General features: G+C 38.7%; 1 protein-coding gene across 3 annotated transcripts in view; it reads left to right on the forward strand.

Moving 5' to 3' along the window:
- The window catches only part of CLUAP1 (clusterin associated protein 1), a 229,824-nt gene that overhangs the window by 197,043 nt on the left and 15,614 nt on the right, over positions 1 to 17,167 (forward strand). For all 3 annotated transcript variants that reach the window (XM_029576921.1, XM_029576920.1, XM_029576922.1), the window contains exon 11: positions 7,544 to 7,599. In XM_029576921.1, coding sequence (XP_029432781.1) covers positions 7,544 to 7,599 — 56 coding nt within the window. The remainder of the gene's footprint in view (positions 1 to 7,543; positions 7,600 to 17,167) is intronic.

The following is a 17,167-nucleotide window of genomic DNA, read 5'->3' on the forward strand; positions in this document are numbered from 1 at the left end:
TTTTTCCCATGGCATCGTCCAGTTTCCGCTGTTGCCCCCAGTGCTCCCGGACTATGTCCATCACAGACCCCTATGAGGTCTGCATTTTGTGCCTGGGAGCTTTGCATGATGTCTGGGGTTGCGATTTTTGCTCCCAAATGACTCCGCGCTTGGACAAAATGGAAAAATTGATCGGCACCATAAAGTCTGAGCCCTCAACTTCAGCATCGGGGACATTGACGCCCAAGGGGCAGGAGGTCTTAGCGACCTCAGCTCTTTTAACATCCCCTCCGCTGTCAGGTTCCCGGATAGAACTGGGTGCAGGGGATCGTCCAATGTCAGTTTCTTCTAGTTCCTAATCATCCACCTCAGCACTGGGGAAAGACTGGACTGAGCATAGGGAGAAATCGAGAAAACATCGCCATCGCTCACCATCAATGCATAGCTTCAACGTCAGGAAGGCACCAGCTCCAACCGAGTTGCCCTGAAACGACCCCGGGCAAAGGAAGCATTGCCTTCCATTGAACCCAAGAGACTGGGGCGATCCCCACCGGTTCCAGTGGTGGGCACCAATCCCCCTCAGGGCTCCAGGGGAGATCTGGTTTTGCTATCTCCTCATCCTCAAGCTGTTCTATCCTCATCAGCATTCGAGGAGGAGTTGGAGCACAGTGTACGGCTAGCAGTCAGCCGGGCCCTGCAGGGCAATCGAGCCTCCAGTTCTGCCGTGAACTGCCACCACCGAAGCCCGCTCCATCAATGCTTGCATCTTTACTGGAGTGGCTGGATTTACTGCTCTGTGTTTTGCTGACACAGCCTCTACCAATGCCCAGCCACCCTTGCTGGCAGAAGGGGCATCGATACGACCTCCACCAGAGGCTATCCCAATGATTGATTCCTCCGATGTCGGGGGGCCATCGAGTTCATTGGTGCCACCGTCGCGGCCCACACCCTGGTCGGCAGCACTCCTTCCGGGTATCCACGGCATCCCTGGGGCCGGGGTACCCCTCAGTTCCAGGGGTGCCGTCGATGCCCATGTTTCTGCCCTTGGGGCTACCAAGGCATTCGGGGTCTCGACATAAAAGATCATTGGGGGCTCCACCCTTAGTGTCCCTGGGCCCACAGAATGAGAAAGATGTTAGTCCTCACAAAACCCGCCCACTTCCCCACGGAGTTGGTTTTTCTTTGGGTTTATTTTATTTTTCACAAATTTTATATTATAAGACTGAAGAGGGACCCCTGCGTGGATGCTTGGCATGCTCAGTATGTCTGTCAAAGTTTCTAGAAACTTTGACATGTTTTCCGTGTCAGGCTCCATCTGATGATGTCACCCATGTGTGAGGACTAACATCCTGCTGTCCTAGGAGAACACCTGTTACAAGTAAGCAACTCTGCTTTTTGACCAATGTATATTTTGGATGTCCTGTGGAATTGAACATTGGGATAATTGCTTTTTGAGTGTGGTGATTTAGTGCGGCTTATTACATCAGCCCCCTTATGTGACAACAGTCTTGAACAGAAACACACACATATAGCAACACCTACTAAATTATGACATTTACTAATCTGTATTATGACATTTTTGGCACTGTTCCCAATAGCAACTACTTCCAAGAATAGGAATACAAGGAATTGTATCAAAAGAACATACATAGAAATAATAACATTAGTAATATTTTTGTTTGATAAAAGAGGAGTATATACGTTGAGGATAACTTTCAAATCTATTTGCATTACTGTATTTGTGTAGATAAGTAGACATGCAGAGATTTTTCCTAATATTTTATAAATTGTGCAGCGAGTTGCTGCACAGTTTTATAAAATCCCATATAGTTCAGCTCTGAAAGTACGCACGTATGATTTAGTACACGCAAATATTTGCAGTGCATTGAAAGCGCAGTTTCTCTATTTTATAAACAGACAGCTATATTTTACAATATGTGTGCATGCTTGAAATTGCCAATTTGCCAATATTTCCGCCAATTTACCTAGTTCATCTCTAGTTGACTGAAACCTTCCTACTACCTCACCCTGAACTCCCCCCAGTTCACCCAGACCTCCCACCTAAAAATAGCAGACAACAGACAAGTCTGATATCAGTTGTACTAGTTAATTGGTAGGTGTAAAATTGCATGAGTAATTTCTCTCATATATTCATGTAAATGTCTTATAAAATACTAACTTCTGTGTGTACCTCTTTGCCTCATCCCAGAACTCTCCATTCAGCTCTTTTATTGCGCATTGAAATGTTTGCGTGGAATAAAAAATATGAGCATACTTTCGCTGTTTATGAAATAGCATATACAGAAATACAGGCTACTTACGTGCACATATACCAATTTTCCACGCATAATTCCTTTGAAAACATATTCACTTGTTAACAGTTTTGAAATACTGCACAGGATGCAAAGAGTACAACTTTCCTTTAAGAATAATGGTTAATGTAAAGGATGTATGCTGTAAATTTGCTGAGGGTGGGTAATCCATTTAGGGCATTAATTAAACAGCATAGGGCTGTCATGATTGACCAATACTGCCTGTTTAGCAATATGTTTGACGTACCAGGAGGATGATATATTAAGCTGCAATAATTTGGTAGATATATTTAACTGAAAAATTAGGGCAACTTCCAGCATAGTCATAATTATAAAGCTAATACCTACTAAAGCTTATCCCCAATTGCTTGTAACAAAATGCTTTTAATTCTGTATTAATTTTTCAACCTGCAGTTTTAAAATCTATTTTTAATATTTGCTGTATAAGGCCATTGAAGAGTAGTGTGGTCGTACATTTCTATATAAATATTACATCAAAATAGTATCGGCCACACCAGTGGAAGGTGCCAAGTGACATCACTTCAACAAGGACAACGTTCCTTACATGTTTACTGGGACCTGAGAAGAAGCAACTAGGACTCACTCTTGCCCATTGTAAGCAGGTCTGGGAAAGGGATAAGTAGGGATCAGGGTGGGGTGCCCTGGCAACTTTACACAAGGGTCTTGACACTGGGCTTAGGCCTCTGAGCATGGCCCTAACTCGGGGCTAGGTCTCAGCACCAGGACCTGGCCCAGGCTAGGCCTTGCCACTAGGAAGGTCCCGTCAGGTCTGCTGTTTTGTTTAAATGACACTAATACAAAAATACCCTAAAAGTTTGGGGTATTTTCATAGGAGGCTGTTTTGGGTTTTTTTCATTTGGAAGGAACCAAAAATGGCCTCATTCTTTGTATTTTTGGCATTCGTTAAAAAAGAATGCACATCCCCATTGTTTCCCTTTCTAAACAAGCTGTCAGCATTGCTGTGCTGATCCTCAACAGAATTCTGTGCGGGTATTACAATGATGCATTTAAAACCTGTATACAACATGAACAATTGAACAATGAACCTTCCTCAGAGCCCCATTTAGACATTCCACTGATACATATAAAGCATGAATACAGCATAGACAAGGGTGAAAAGAATTCAAGGTACATACTCTTTTTTTCTTAATTAATAAATAAATAAAATGAAAATATGGGAACTATAATTGGACACGTGAAAAGGAACCTTAAGTTTTAGAATTTGAAGATGACCATAACATGTTAAACGCTTTGTCTGTTCTCATTGGGTCCAATTATTTTCATCTGTTTTCTCTTTTATTATCTCAAAATGGGGAAAGGAAGGGTGAAACTTAACTTTCTTTTGAGAAAAGAAGCCATTTATTTGATCCCATGGGACAAATTTGTTCGCAAAGATTCATTGCTGAGGGAACTGTAGCCCAGTTCGATGCCAGCTGACTCTCTTGAAGAAATAAGCTCTTTAAAGCAAGAGCTCTGGTAAGATTCATGTCAACCCTTCAAAATTATGAAACCAACATTGGAGCCATTTTCTTATTTGGCTCTTGTTGAATTGGTTTCTGATTCAGAGCCCTCCAGGTTCTGTGGATTGTTGCAGGCAACTGAAGACATCACCAGCATTCTTTTGAAACAGCAACATAAAGCAGGGAAGCTCTCTGAATTATGTATCTTATCATTTGGGGAGCAGTCTTCCTTGCAGCTACAAGAGTTTCCCTCATCTTCTGCCTCCCTGCTATTTGCAAAGGAAATTCAAGCTAAGTAAGATTCCTTGAGGCTAACAGTGGAGTTGTTTTAGCTGTTTCTGGAGATGAAAAGTTGCTTTTTATTTTCTCTTAATCTGAGAGGAGGGTCTTGACTTCTCTAGATCATATTTCAATGGCAATTTTTACTATTGGAAAGAGACATCAGTCAGAAAGGACAGCAAAGAACCTCTGTAACAGTGGATCAAGGGTTAGTTGGTATGAATAGAAACAATATATTAAAGTATAGCACCAAGATACATGCAGATCCTTAAACTTCAAAAGATAAATCAACCAATATGACAGATGCTAAGCGACATCAATCTTTAATGAGTAGATTTATGTAGATGAAATACAAGTAGGTCACCTGTCATGGACCGTGTTTTCCCACTCCAGCTGTGTCGGAAGGGACAGAAGCCCTAAACTATTAATTTAAACATGTGACTTAAGAAATAATATAGCTTGGGATCTCCAGGTTGCAAGTGAAGAGCTTAGATTAGGCTCTGATGTTTTGCAACCCTGAGGGTCCAACTATTAACCCTTCAAATTCCTTATTTCATGCTTATGAGACTTTGGGGACTTCTTCATATACAAAATTATCTTCAAACAATGGATGGTAAAGCTGTTCATGTCATCCAAGTCATCTGTTCCATCTCTTTCTAAATAAACAAAAATATAACAAAATCACCACATTAAACAAAAGTTTGAAACTCACCAGTGGGTCTTCGAGGTGGTTGGGCATTTTGGATACACAGTCCCATTTGGTTGTGCAATCGGGTACGTTATATGGCCATTCTTTGGATTTGGTGTTCAATTTATCTTCTTGTGCCTTGACACCAGCAGAATATGATGTTTTGAATTTAAGTTTATCCTTCACTCCTACTGCTTATTATGTTCCATTCCAGTTACGTGTGTCCCTTCAAGATGGTCGTGAGAGGTTAAACGGGAAAACACTGTCCCTGTACTTCATTTCTTTTGGTTTCTTCTTCTTGGTTATGACTCCAAAGAGGAAAGGTAACATGAAGGTTTATCCTTCCGAGACTACTCACTTACCTGATTAGCAGTCCATCGAGTCTTTCATGTCAACTATGCCTGTATTACCCAGAGGTACAGTCCCCGCTTCTGGATTCATCAAAGAAGCGATGATCCAGCCTGGTGAGGAGGTTTCCCTCAGCCCCCAGGAGCAAGAGATACTGCCGCTTCAGAGGCCTGATACTTCCCGGGATGCAGTGCCAATGCTGGATGATGATGCGATCCCAGTGTCTGTGCAGGTGGGGGCTGAGGAACTTGCAGCTTCTCTTGATTTTTCCAACTTGGCTCGCACAGACTCTCCTGGCCCTGTTTAGGCTTGAAAAGGGGTCCAGCACCATTGCGAGCTTCAGCTTTTCATCTTGATACTGTTTCAGATTCTTCTGCTGGTTCCGCACTCTCTATGAGCTTGGAGCAGGTAAGTTAGCATGCAAGCTTAAAAAAAGGTGGTATTAATCTGGATGCTTTGTGGGAACTTTTGGAGCAATTTACTAAAGTTCTGATTGTTTCCACTTCAAAAATGGACATTGTATTGTTCAAGTTATAACCAGAGGAGGTAATTTTCAAAAGGAATTACACGCATAACTGTAAATACTATTGTAGCAATTTTCAAAAGTCATTTACTCAAGTAAAGTGCAGTTACATGAGTAAATCCTATGGACAATTCAATGGCGTATATTGTAATAATTTTCAAAAGCCAGTTTTACTTGAGTAAATGCTTTTTAAATCAGGCACTCAGGTTTCTAGTCATGAATTGCTTTTGCAGGAATTTGGAAGTCAATTGGATATCTTAAAACAAGATATGGTGAATATTCAAACTATGATACAAGAATGTGGGCTTTTTTCTTGTCGCATATAGAGTCTGTGGAAAATTCTTCTTGAAGACTTCATCTTCGGTTCTTGAATTTTCCTAAAAATAATGGGAGAGCTGTTGGTGATTTTGGTGATTTTGAAAAGATATCTTACAGATGTTCTTCATATTTCCACAGAACAGTTTTCATCTATTAAAATCTATCCTTTCTTCTGCACCTTGCTCTTATGCTCAAATAGATCAAGGAGCTGTTGGTGGTGTGCCTACGTTAAACTTGAATGAATTTTAGAGACAACAGATCTAGAAATTATTGACGAACAATACTTTTAATTTCCTTTGTTTCTGATGCTGATATAAGTAATGTGATGTCCTTGTATTTTAGAAACCTATCTTTGTTAAATTTATCAATTGGACTTTGCTGACATTAAATTTATCATCTAAGATAATCTGTTTTGGACAGTCCTCTAATGTACTGTATATTGATGCACCTTTGACTTTATTCACAAACTTAAATGCAACATCTTTCTAAAAATGTTAAAGCAAAATTACTATTTACTTGCTGATTTTAACAGAATGAAAATAATAAAACAATTGATATGGCATGTGCAAAAGTTAGAACACACTTCGTTGATTCATTCATTTTTTAAGTTAATAAGGCACAAAAAGTTAATTGACTCATTTACTTTGGTGAAGATAATTCCACATTTGAACAAATTCTCTGACCCTTCTAACTTCTCAGGTTGTTGTGATTGTTGTTCTATCTATTTTTTTAACAACAATGGGCTCCTCTAAGCAGCAGTTCTCGAACATTTGAAAATGATGATAATTCACTCTTACCCAGCAGGGAAAGGCTATAAAAAAAACCCTCTATAAACACTTCCAGCTAGCAATTTCAATTGTCAGAAACATTATTAAGAAATGGAAATTAAAGTGGTTGTGGCCAAACCGTTCAATTTTCATTTCATCAGTCCCAAGCACTTTGTTCCAAAAAATTTCAGTCATATCAAGATTTCGTTTCGCATATTTTAGACGTTGTAATGAGGTCATAGAAAAAGTTTCCTTAAGAACATAAGAACTTGCCATGCTGGGTCAGACCAAGGGTCCATCAAGCCCAGCATCCTGTTTCCAACAGAGGCCAAATCAGGCCACAAGAACCTGGCAATTACCCAAACACTAAGAAGATCCCATGCTACTGATGCAATTAATAGTAGTGGCTATTCCCTAAGTCAACTTGATTAATAGCAGTTAATGGACTTCTCCTCCAAGAACTTATCCAAACCTTTTTTAACCCAGCTACACTAATTGCACTAACCACATCCTCTGGCAACAAATTCCAGAGCTTTATTGTGCGTTGAGTGAAAAAGAATTTTCTCCAATTAGTCTTAAATGTGCTACTTGCTAACTTCATGGAATGCCCCCTAGTCCTTCTATTATTCGAAAGTGTAAATAACCGAGTCACATCTACTCGTTCCGACAACTCTCCATGCAGATCATTGTGTAAACAATGTTGTACTGTGGCTCTGTGAATAATTACTCCAGCGTCAGCTAAGCTTTTCAGCAGGTTGTTTGCAGTGATCCGTGGATTCTGTTTTGCAGACTGGACTAGTTTTTGGCCAGTTATTTTAACACGTGTTATTTTTCCTCTCTGTCCACAGGAAGAAATAGCACTCGTATTGTGGGGACAATGCATGGTGGTGAAAGTGAGGATGATGTAAGTAATATAGCACCTAAGCTTGTAAAGGCATTTTTTAGATCAATTATCTCTCTCCCTTTTTGTTAATTAAACAACTTGCATCTTCAGGACTATATGATTATTTTTTAAAAGTTAATTTCCAGCAATACCTGCTTGCTAAGAGAGGATATGAACTACTGAATCCTTTGGTTCCTTACTCTTGCTTCTCAGAAAAAGCTCTGCATGATGTTTACTGCTAAGAAAAGAGAGGATCACTTGAACTAGGGTTTCTTGTAGGACTATGGTTCACAGCCCATGAATATGCTGAGAAAGGGATAGGGTTAATGAGCTACAAATGATTATTCTGTGATACTTCAATTTATGGATCACCATAAATTAGAGTAATGTTTCACTCCATTTTATTTTATTTTGTTTATTTTTAGTAAAATTAGATTCTTTTAAATTGCAGTGCAATATATTTCAGTTAAAGTTATGTCAAACCAAACACCCAGCACCACCTGGGGAGTTCACCTTCCTCCTTCCCCCTAGTTTGAGAATCTCTTCTTCCTTTCAGAATGAAGCAAGAGAAAGCAGTGCAGGGAGAAGGAGCATTTAGAGCATTTAAATTCATGATTCGGGAGAACATATGGGCTATGAGTTCATTCCCGCTGCCCTACTTGTTCTGTATGACTTTAAATATGTCACTTTTCCACTTTCTTTTTTATGAATATTTCATAAATATTGAGACACAAAAAGTGTTGTTAAATCATCATTTATTTCACAATTTTGCATTTAAAAATCTCAAGGCATGTTAAAGAAATCAGAAATATACATTGAGTAAGGCACATAAAAGAATAACTTAGAAAGAAGTGAAATGAACCAACGTAAAATATAATATACTCATTAACAGTAGTTGTTACGGTCAGTGACTAACTTGCAAGAAAACAGCCATCAAGAGAATCAAATTTTCAAAATAAAATTATCACATTTCTTCTGACATTCTGTAGTGTAACACTTTCTCCCATTTTTGTGAAATAATCGAGCCTCAACAAGAAAAATAGCAACAAAAAGAAATAGAACCCCACCTCCCTGTGCAGCACTGGACAAGTCATTTTTTGTGACTGTGTGTGTCTACACTATTTAAATTGAGTAATAACATTATTTTTCACTCTTCCCATAGATGTTATGCAAGTCAGGTGCCAGAAATGTGCTGCTAAGCTCTCTTCTGGTCCCGAGTATGTTTCCTCAGTATTATCACCACTCTTCAGGGTTTTAAAGAGCTCTGCTAGATATTGAGGGGAATTTTACTTGAAATGTATTGTTTTTCTTAAAAACGCTGGTATGGATTATGTATGTACTCATACCGAAAATGTTGGAGACTCCAGAGAAAGAGAGGACAGAAACTCTTCATATAAATCTTAAATAGACAAGTGCACGCACAATACTTGCAGAGTAATTTAATGGGAACATAACTTTATCAAATATCTAGGAGTGTTCATAGCAAATCATTCTACAAAGCTAGTTCTTGTCACTATTTAAAACCCAGGAGAAAGCGAGGGTTATTTTCAAGCAGTGTTTTACCCATGGCAATGGGCTCTTTGAAAATTGCCCATCCACTATGGCCCGAATTTTTAAAAAGCATTTACATGCTTAAAATTGTGTTTTACATGTATAAATGCACTTTACATGTGTAAGTGGACTTTTGAAAATTGCTACAATAGTAGTTACATTTATACGTATCAATTTGTTTAAAATTTATCCCCATCAAGTTGATTTTAAAAGACCCGTGTGCGCAAATACCGGGGGTTACACGCGTGGCTGGACCCTGCGCAGCCGAGCGCATTTTAGAAAGGGCCCAGCCATGCACGTAACGCCCAATACGTGCAGAAGTGCTGGGCCTGGAGTGGTCTGGGAGCAGATGGGGGGGGGAGGCGGGCAGGGATAGCACCATTAGCTGCTGTCCCGGGAAAGCATGCCCCGGCAGCCAGCACGTGGAGTTTACTTCTGCTCCGGAGCAGCAGTAAGTATAAAAACAAAACAAATTGGGGATAACAAGGGTAGGTTTAAGGGTCAAGGGGAAGAGGCAAGAAGGATAGGGTTAGGGAAGTTCCAATAAAGGAGCAGACTGGAAAGGAGCTGGGCAAAGGCCGCGATTCTTTTAAACCCCCCCCCCCCTGTGGAGGAGGCAACCCACCCTCACATGCGTGCAAGGATATTAAAATCCGGCGCGCATGTGTGCGCGGGAATCGTATTTTATAACATGCATGCGCCAACCCGCACATCTTATAAAATAGCCACGTCCATGTGCGCTCGCCGGGAACCGCTCGCACATCTACCCTTATGTGCATAATTTTACCCGCAATAGGAGGAGGTAGGTTATAGGGGTAGGATTGGAAAGAGGTTTTGAACTATACACATACTTCTGAAAATTCAAAAGTATTCACAAATGTTTACTCAGAAAAATTCCTGTATAAAATAGCAGATGTAAATGTGTGTGGATATTTTTCCTTTGGCAATTTTCAAAGTGAAAGTATGTGCATATTTTCACTTTGAAAATTAGTGCTAAGTCTGCAGCTAAAAAGTATTCATGGGCTTTGTAGATGTGTGGCCAATCTGAAAATTGAACCCTTAGTTATCTGCTCTTTGTATTGTCTCGAATTGGTTGCCAGAACTGTTTTCTTTTCCAACCCCTTTCAATAGAAGTACTGATTAACTAACTTGTGGAGATCTACAGATGAAAATTATGACATTTATTAAGCATCCAAGGCCCTGTTCCCTATTATGGCAAAAAAGTACTACAATATATAGAATGATATCTAAAAGAGTTGTCTTTGTTCCCCATTATATGAAATTATTGTATGTCTGTCATTTGAGAATAATTTTGAGTAGTCTGAATTGACAAAACATAAGGAATGGATTTCTTTTCAACATATACTGCATTACCCCAGCTAACAACTAGAAAAATCATGCTTCAAAGAAACTGCAAGATTATAGAGCCTTAAAATTAGCATGCGCACAGACCGTGGGCATGCTAATCCAGTCCTGGCCAAAAGCTCATATATGCTAAAATTAGCATATGTGCACATTTAAAGAATTTCAGATGCTACTTTGCCTTTAGTGAGTGAGCAAAATAGCACAGTATACTATCTTCCACATGCTAAATGGAAGGTAAACTATGATGTGGACAAATACAAAGTGCTGAATGAGGGAAAAATAATCCTAATTATATGTACACAATACTGAGTTCCATGTTAGGAGTTACCACTCAACAAAAGGACCTCGAAATTATTGCAAACAATACCTTGAAATTTTCAGCTCACTTTGTAGCTGTAGTCAAAAAAGCAAGTAGAATAGTAGGAATTATTCAGAATAGAGTACAAAACCAAACTAATACCACCATGAAGCCTCTGTATGGATCCTTAGTGCAATCACACTGTGATTAATGTGTGCAGTTCTGCTCTCCTTAGCTCAAAAAATATAGCAGAATTAGAAAAGGTACAAAAGAGGGCAACTAAAATGAATAAAGGGCATGGAACCACTCACTTATGAAGAAAGGCTAAACCAATTCGGACTCTTCATTTCTGAGAAGAGATGACAGAGAGCATATGATGGTTTACAAAATCTTGAGTGATATAGAACAGTTATTTGCCCTTTCAAATAGTATTAGGGGACATTCCAAGAAACGAACTGGTAGAAGATTTAAAACAAATTTAAGAGAGTATTTTTGTTCAGTCAACACACAACCAAGCGATGGCATTTACCTCAAAATGGTGAAGGTTAATAGTATAACTGGGTTTAAAAAAAAGGTTTTGATAAGTTGCTGGAAGACAGATGCATTAATAATTACTAGGTAGATGTAGGGATCACCCCTTCTTATTCTGAGAGTGAGCAATAGCAGTGGGATCTCCACATTAGGATCCACTGGGTATCAACGATAATATTCAGGATCATTCATTCCAATAACACTGGCTTGTAAGGAGTAACACTACAACCTTACAATCCTCAGTGAACACTAAAGATCTCAAAGTAAAGGACTATTGACTATTCCCACAATACGGAGCACACATCTGACGCAAATAAGAAATTGAGTGTTTTCCATAGCGGGTCTAAAGCTCTGAAATTCTCTGCCTGAGACGTTACGTATTTTACCAGATAGAAAGATTTAAATGTGAATTTAAAACATAACTATTCAAAAATGTATATAAATTAACTTAAAAACATCAGAAAATACAGAACCACAAAGTCAAGAAGGACAAAAGATAATCAAATCATGAAGAACAAATCAAATGAGAGAATGCAAGATTCTCAAAATAACCCACTGACTAAGATGAGAAAACTATCATTTTGTTTTAATTATCCATACTATTTTCATTATGTACTAGAACATTTTACTTGATATATATTAATGCATGCCTATGAATACCTCCTTTGTAACAAATCTTTGTCTGTTTGTTGAGTTATAACTATGAATGTCACTTTGTAAACCATTGTGATCTATACGTGGAATGACGGGATATAAAATATCTAAATAAATACTTCCAAGTGACCTGGATTGGCCACTGTTATAGATAGGATGTTAGGCTGAATGGACTAAGGGTTTGATCCAGCATGGTATTTCTTACATTCTTACCCATGCACATGCTCAGGGATGACTAGCTAACATTTAACACTGGGGGAGACAGCCATATCCATGGAGTTTCCCCCCCCAATCATGAGCATCTCTCTGACATCTTTCCATCCATCTCTGCCATTGGGCCGCACCGAGCCTCCCTGCACAGCGCCCAGTTATATGTGGGCTCCGGGCAGGGGTGCTCAAGCCCATGTATTTTTGTTGGCTAAAATAGCCTCTTATCTCAACTTTTAACCATGCCAGCAGTTTTTTGGCCTGCCTTCCACTTTTTTTAATGCATGAATTATATTTGGACTGGGCTTCCAAGATGATATTTTTAAACAACGTCAATGCCTGATGTAAACTGTTAACCTTTCAGGGTTTTTTTTTCTGTTTTCCTCCTTTTATCAAAGTCTCCCTTTGAACGTTTAATGCTAGAGCTAAAGATTTACTTAATGTCCTCCCTCCAGTCATTAAGTCAGATTTGATTGCACTATGATCACTGTTGCTGAGTGGCCACACCACCATTACCTCTCGTTCCAAATACTCCATATACCATTCTGAAAATACTTGCGCACGTAGTTGGATTTACTAGAGACGGGATGCTGGGCTTGATGGCCATTCCTTTACTCAGCATGGCATTTCTTATGTTTCTATCCCTATGCTTATATAATTTAGAGTATCTTGATTATCTTACTATTTGGATTGAAATTGTATGTTCAAAGTCACTCTAATAATTTTCCTCTTTTGTTCTGCTGCTTTAAATCTGCCCTTAGCTGCTCCTAATTAGAAGTAGATGTGAGATTGTAGGCCACCTATTACTGACCACCTCCACCTCACATATCAAAAAGAACAAGAGTTAAGGAATTAGCAGATGGACTTTGATTTAAACAAGGGCTAATTAAAATTCTGAGAGAGCTGACTGAACAGCAGCGTGTGAAAAAGAATTAAATAAGCTGTGCAATTATTGTACTTTATTGAACATGTATGAAAACTGGCAGTGTTGCATTGGAGTATCTTTGTTTCTTGTACACAAGTGAAGATGCAATTAAGCAATAATTTCCAGTTTGACTTAATAACCTGGAGGGAGGTCACTAAAGAAATCTGTTGTGACAGTATTTAATTTAAAGGTAACTATGATAAAATGAGGAAAATGGTTAGGAAAAAATTGAAAGGAGCAGCTGCAAAGATTAACAGGTCAGTTTTCAAAGGAGATACTTAATACATGTAACATACTATTGCAGCAATTTTTTAAATAATACCAACAAGGCAAATCCAAAATACAAATATATAAACACAGATCCTATGTGAACAATTAACCAATAGCCAATTTGAACATGCATCAACAAGCCAGTCAGTGTGCCCTAGCTGAAACGGGCCACCCAGTCTTTTACATCATTTGCAGATTGTGCCAGTCTATTTTTAAATTATTTTTGAATGCACTTAAAAATAAATCGGAACAATGATCGCGGCTCAACACAGGCCAATGTTTCGCAGAAGTGCTTCTTCAGGAGCACATGCATCATGTCACCAGAATTGGAAAATTCACAAATTTTCAAATATCATCGGACGATTAGTCTCAGTAGATTATCTAGAAAAAGGAAGCGTGATTCCTGCCATTTTAATGCAGAGTTAGCAATTTTTAAAAGCCATTTACTCGAGTAAAGTGCACTTTTACAAATACATTCTATAGACAATTCAATGGCATATATAATAGCAATTTTCAAAAGCCCACGTTTTCAAATAAGGTGCATTTGTACATGTAAAAGTTTAAGCGTGTAAATGTTTTTTAAAAACAGGTCCTAAGAGTTTGCATCAGGCATGGACCTGGTTTAAAAATATCAACTTGGAAGTCCAAACCAGGTGTATTCCACACATTAGAAAAGATGGAAGGAAGATTAAATGACTACGACATAGTTAAAAGGTCAGGTGAAAGAGGATATAATAGATATAAGAACATCTTTCAAGAAATGGCAAAGGGATCCGAATGAAGAAAATAGGAAACAAACATTGGCAAGTTAGATGCAAAGCATTGATAAGGAAGGCAAAGAAAGAATTTGAAAAAAAAGTTTGTCATGGAAGCAAAAACTCATAATAAAAATATTTTCTGGTACATTCAATGTAGAAAGCCTGTGAGGGAATCAGTTGGACCATTAGAAGATCAAGGGGTAAAAGGGACACTTGGGGATGACAAAGCCATGGCAGAGAGACTAAATGAATTCTTTGCTTCGATCTTCACTGAGGAAGATGTAAGAGAGAGACCCATAGTATAAAGGTAAAGACAAATACCCATTTCACAAAACAATCAAGTAGAAACATAAAGGTGAAACAGCATCCAGTTTTACATCTATGTGATGAGGGTATGTGAAAAACCTTGAACCACAAAAGTCATTTTCGTAGTGAATTTTATTCAATCCATCCAACATATCATTCCAACAGATTCATTTTAAGGACAAGACATTTTTCAAGCCAGTGTATCCCCCAACACTAATCTGTTTTGCACAAAGTGCTTCTTCAGGAGAGATAAAACATTACAAATGTAAACAAAAAGAATACAATCAAAAACCATAAAAATCTATATATAAAGAAAGACCCCTTATAGAGAGACAACTCAGATAATAAAATAAGAAAATGGTAAAACAAAGCCTCATACCTTTTACTGGAAGATTTATGTATACACTTCATTACAACATGGCAGAAGGATACTGAAGTTATGATGCTTCTACCACTGGCAAATATATAAACAGTCAAAAACCGTGGGAACTGGTCACAAAATGTAAAAAGCCAATCCACTAATGGTTTTATTGCCAGTCAATCACAGACTGAGCTATAGGTTAATAGTAACCAAGATAACTGTAGCATCGGAAGATCAAAACATTAAAAACTCAGAAAATCAGACAAGTGCAAAGTGATGCACTTAGGGAAGAGTAACCCACATTATAGCTACACAATGCAACACATTAGGAGTCTCCATTCAGGAAAAGGATCTAGGCATTGTCATTGATAATATGTTGAAATCTGCTCAATGTACAGCAGCAGCCATGAAGGCAAACAGAATGCTAGGAGAGGAATGGAGGATAAAACAGAGAATATCATAATGCCTCTTATCGCTCCATGGTGCAAATGCATCTTGAGTATTGTGTGCAGTTGTGGTCACCACATCTCAAAAAAGATGTAGCAGAATTGGAAAAGGTACAGAGAAGGGAACTAAAATGATAAAGGGGTTGGAATTATTCCCCTATAAGGAAAGACTAAAGATGTTAGGTCTCTTTAGCTTGGAGAAGAGACAGCTGAGGGGAGATACCATAGAGGTCTATAAAATAATGAGTGGAACAAGTAAATGTTAATTGGTAGTTTACTCTTTCAAAGAGAACAAAGACTAGGGTACACACAATGAAGTTACATTTAAAACTAATTAGAGAAAATATTTTTATTCCACATATAATTAAATTCTGGAATTCATTGCCAGAGGATGTGGTGAAATCTGTTCGTGTTGCTGTGTTTAAAAAAAGGTTTGGGCAAGTTTCTGGAGGAAAAATCCATAAACCATTATTAAGGTAGAGTTGCAGAAATCTACTGCTTATCTCTGGGATAACTAGCTTGAAATCTGTCTACCACTTGAGATCCTGCCAGGTACTTGTGACCTGGATTGGCCACTGTTGTAAACAGAATACTGGGCTTGATGGACCTTTGGTCTGATCCAGTATGGCATATCTTTTGTTCGTATGTTCTTATGAGGCCAGTAACGCTTGGCACAGGAAATAAACAACATTCAAAGTAATAGATTTCAAGGATTGTATGGCACAGTGGTGGTTTGTCATTTTTTGTTGACAGCCAGGTGCAATGGAAACACACAGATGGTCATGTAATTCTATTGTGCCCTCAAAGGAAGAATTTTCCAGAGCTTTTTAAGCAAACTTTCTAGGTATGTACAGTGGCTTCCCATGTCCTACAAGACCTGTAGCTCCTCATTTTCTATCTTGTACATTATTAGAGGAGGATGTCCTGCAGGACTGCTTTTGCAGTCATTTTGGGCTTCCAGCCTTTAGCATTATTTTCTTGATCTTCTTGTTTTATTGGAGCAAAGTGTTCAGTCAGATTTTCTTGTTTTTTTCCTTTCTTAGTTGCCTTAGGCTTTTTAACTCTTCAAAGTTTTCTGGGGGGGGGGGGGTTTTATCATTATCACATACCCAACAGATGCTTGGCATTTTCAGCTTCACTCATCTATAGCAGCCTGGTCATAACATTTTTTTCCTCTTAAATGTGTTTTCTATGAAAAAAAAATTGTTTTAAGTTTGATTTTTATGTTGTCACTTTTCCTCACCATGGCTGAAGCAAACCAATGGTTCAAGAGGTTCTTGAAGTGCTTACAGGTGGTGAACCTGATATATTATCACTCTGAATGCTACATATGCCTGGCCAAATGCCATGATGTCTCTGTGTGACTTCTGCACCAAGATGTCATCAAGTGTGGTTTGGGCCTGGCAGGAGAGGTTCTAAGCCTACATGTCCAGATTAACTAAACCCAGCTTGAAACTTACTTAGTTAAACGTGATTACTTTCCGTACCTTTTCAGCCCAAAGCAAGCTAAACTCAAAGTATAAAGACTAAACAGAGTGGCATTGGTGGCCAGACTTTGTTGAAAATGTAATGTGCTTTGATGGCTTGATCCAAGGATAGCACAGGGGCAAGGACAAGTTATGCTTTTCATGGTCATCATGAGTACTGAGTGGCAAATGCCATACCTGAAAGAAAGACTTCAGTGTATTGGCACGTCTTATTGATGCACAGCTCTAAGGGTTCTGAAGCAGCCAAACCTGAAAGACCACCTTGTTTCCTATTCTGCTAAGCTGCATCTGTCTTCTAAGGGCCATCCATGGGGCTTTAAGCCTCTGTGCAGCCTTCAAAGACATTCATTCTCCTGTGAAACTTTCTAGCCTCTAATAACGTTCCAAACAGAGACAGACAATTTGATCTCAGAGGCATTCAGCTGATGTC

The sequence above is a fragment of the Rhinatrema bivittatum genome, chromosome 14 (assembly GCF_901001135.1).
Source record: "Rhinatrema bivittatum chromosome 14, aRhiBiv1.1, whole genome shotgun sequence".
NCBI classification, from domain to species: domain Eukaryota; kingdom Metazoa; phylum Chordata; class Amphibia; order Gymnophiona; family Rhinatrematidae; genus Rhinatrema; species Rhinatrema bivittatum.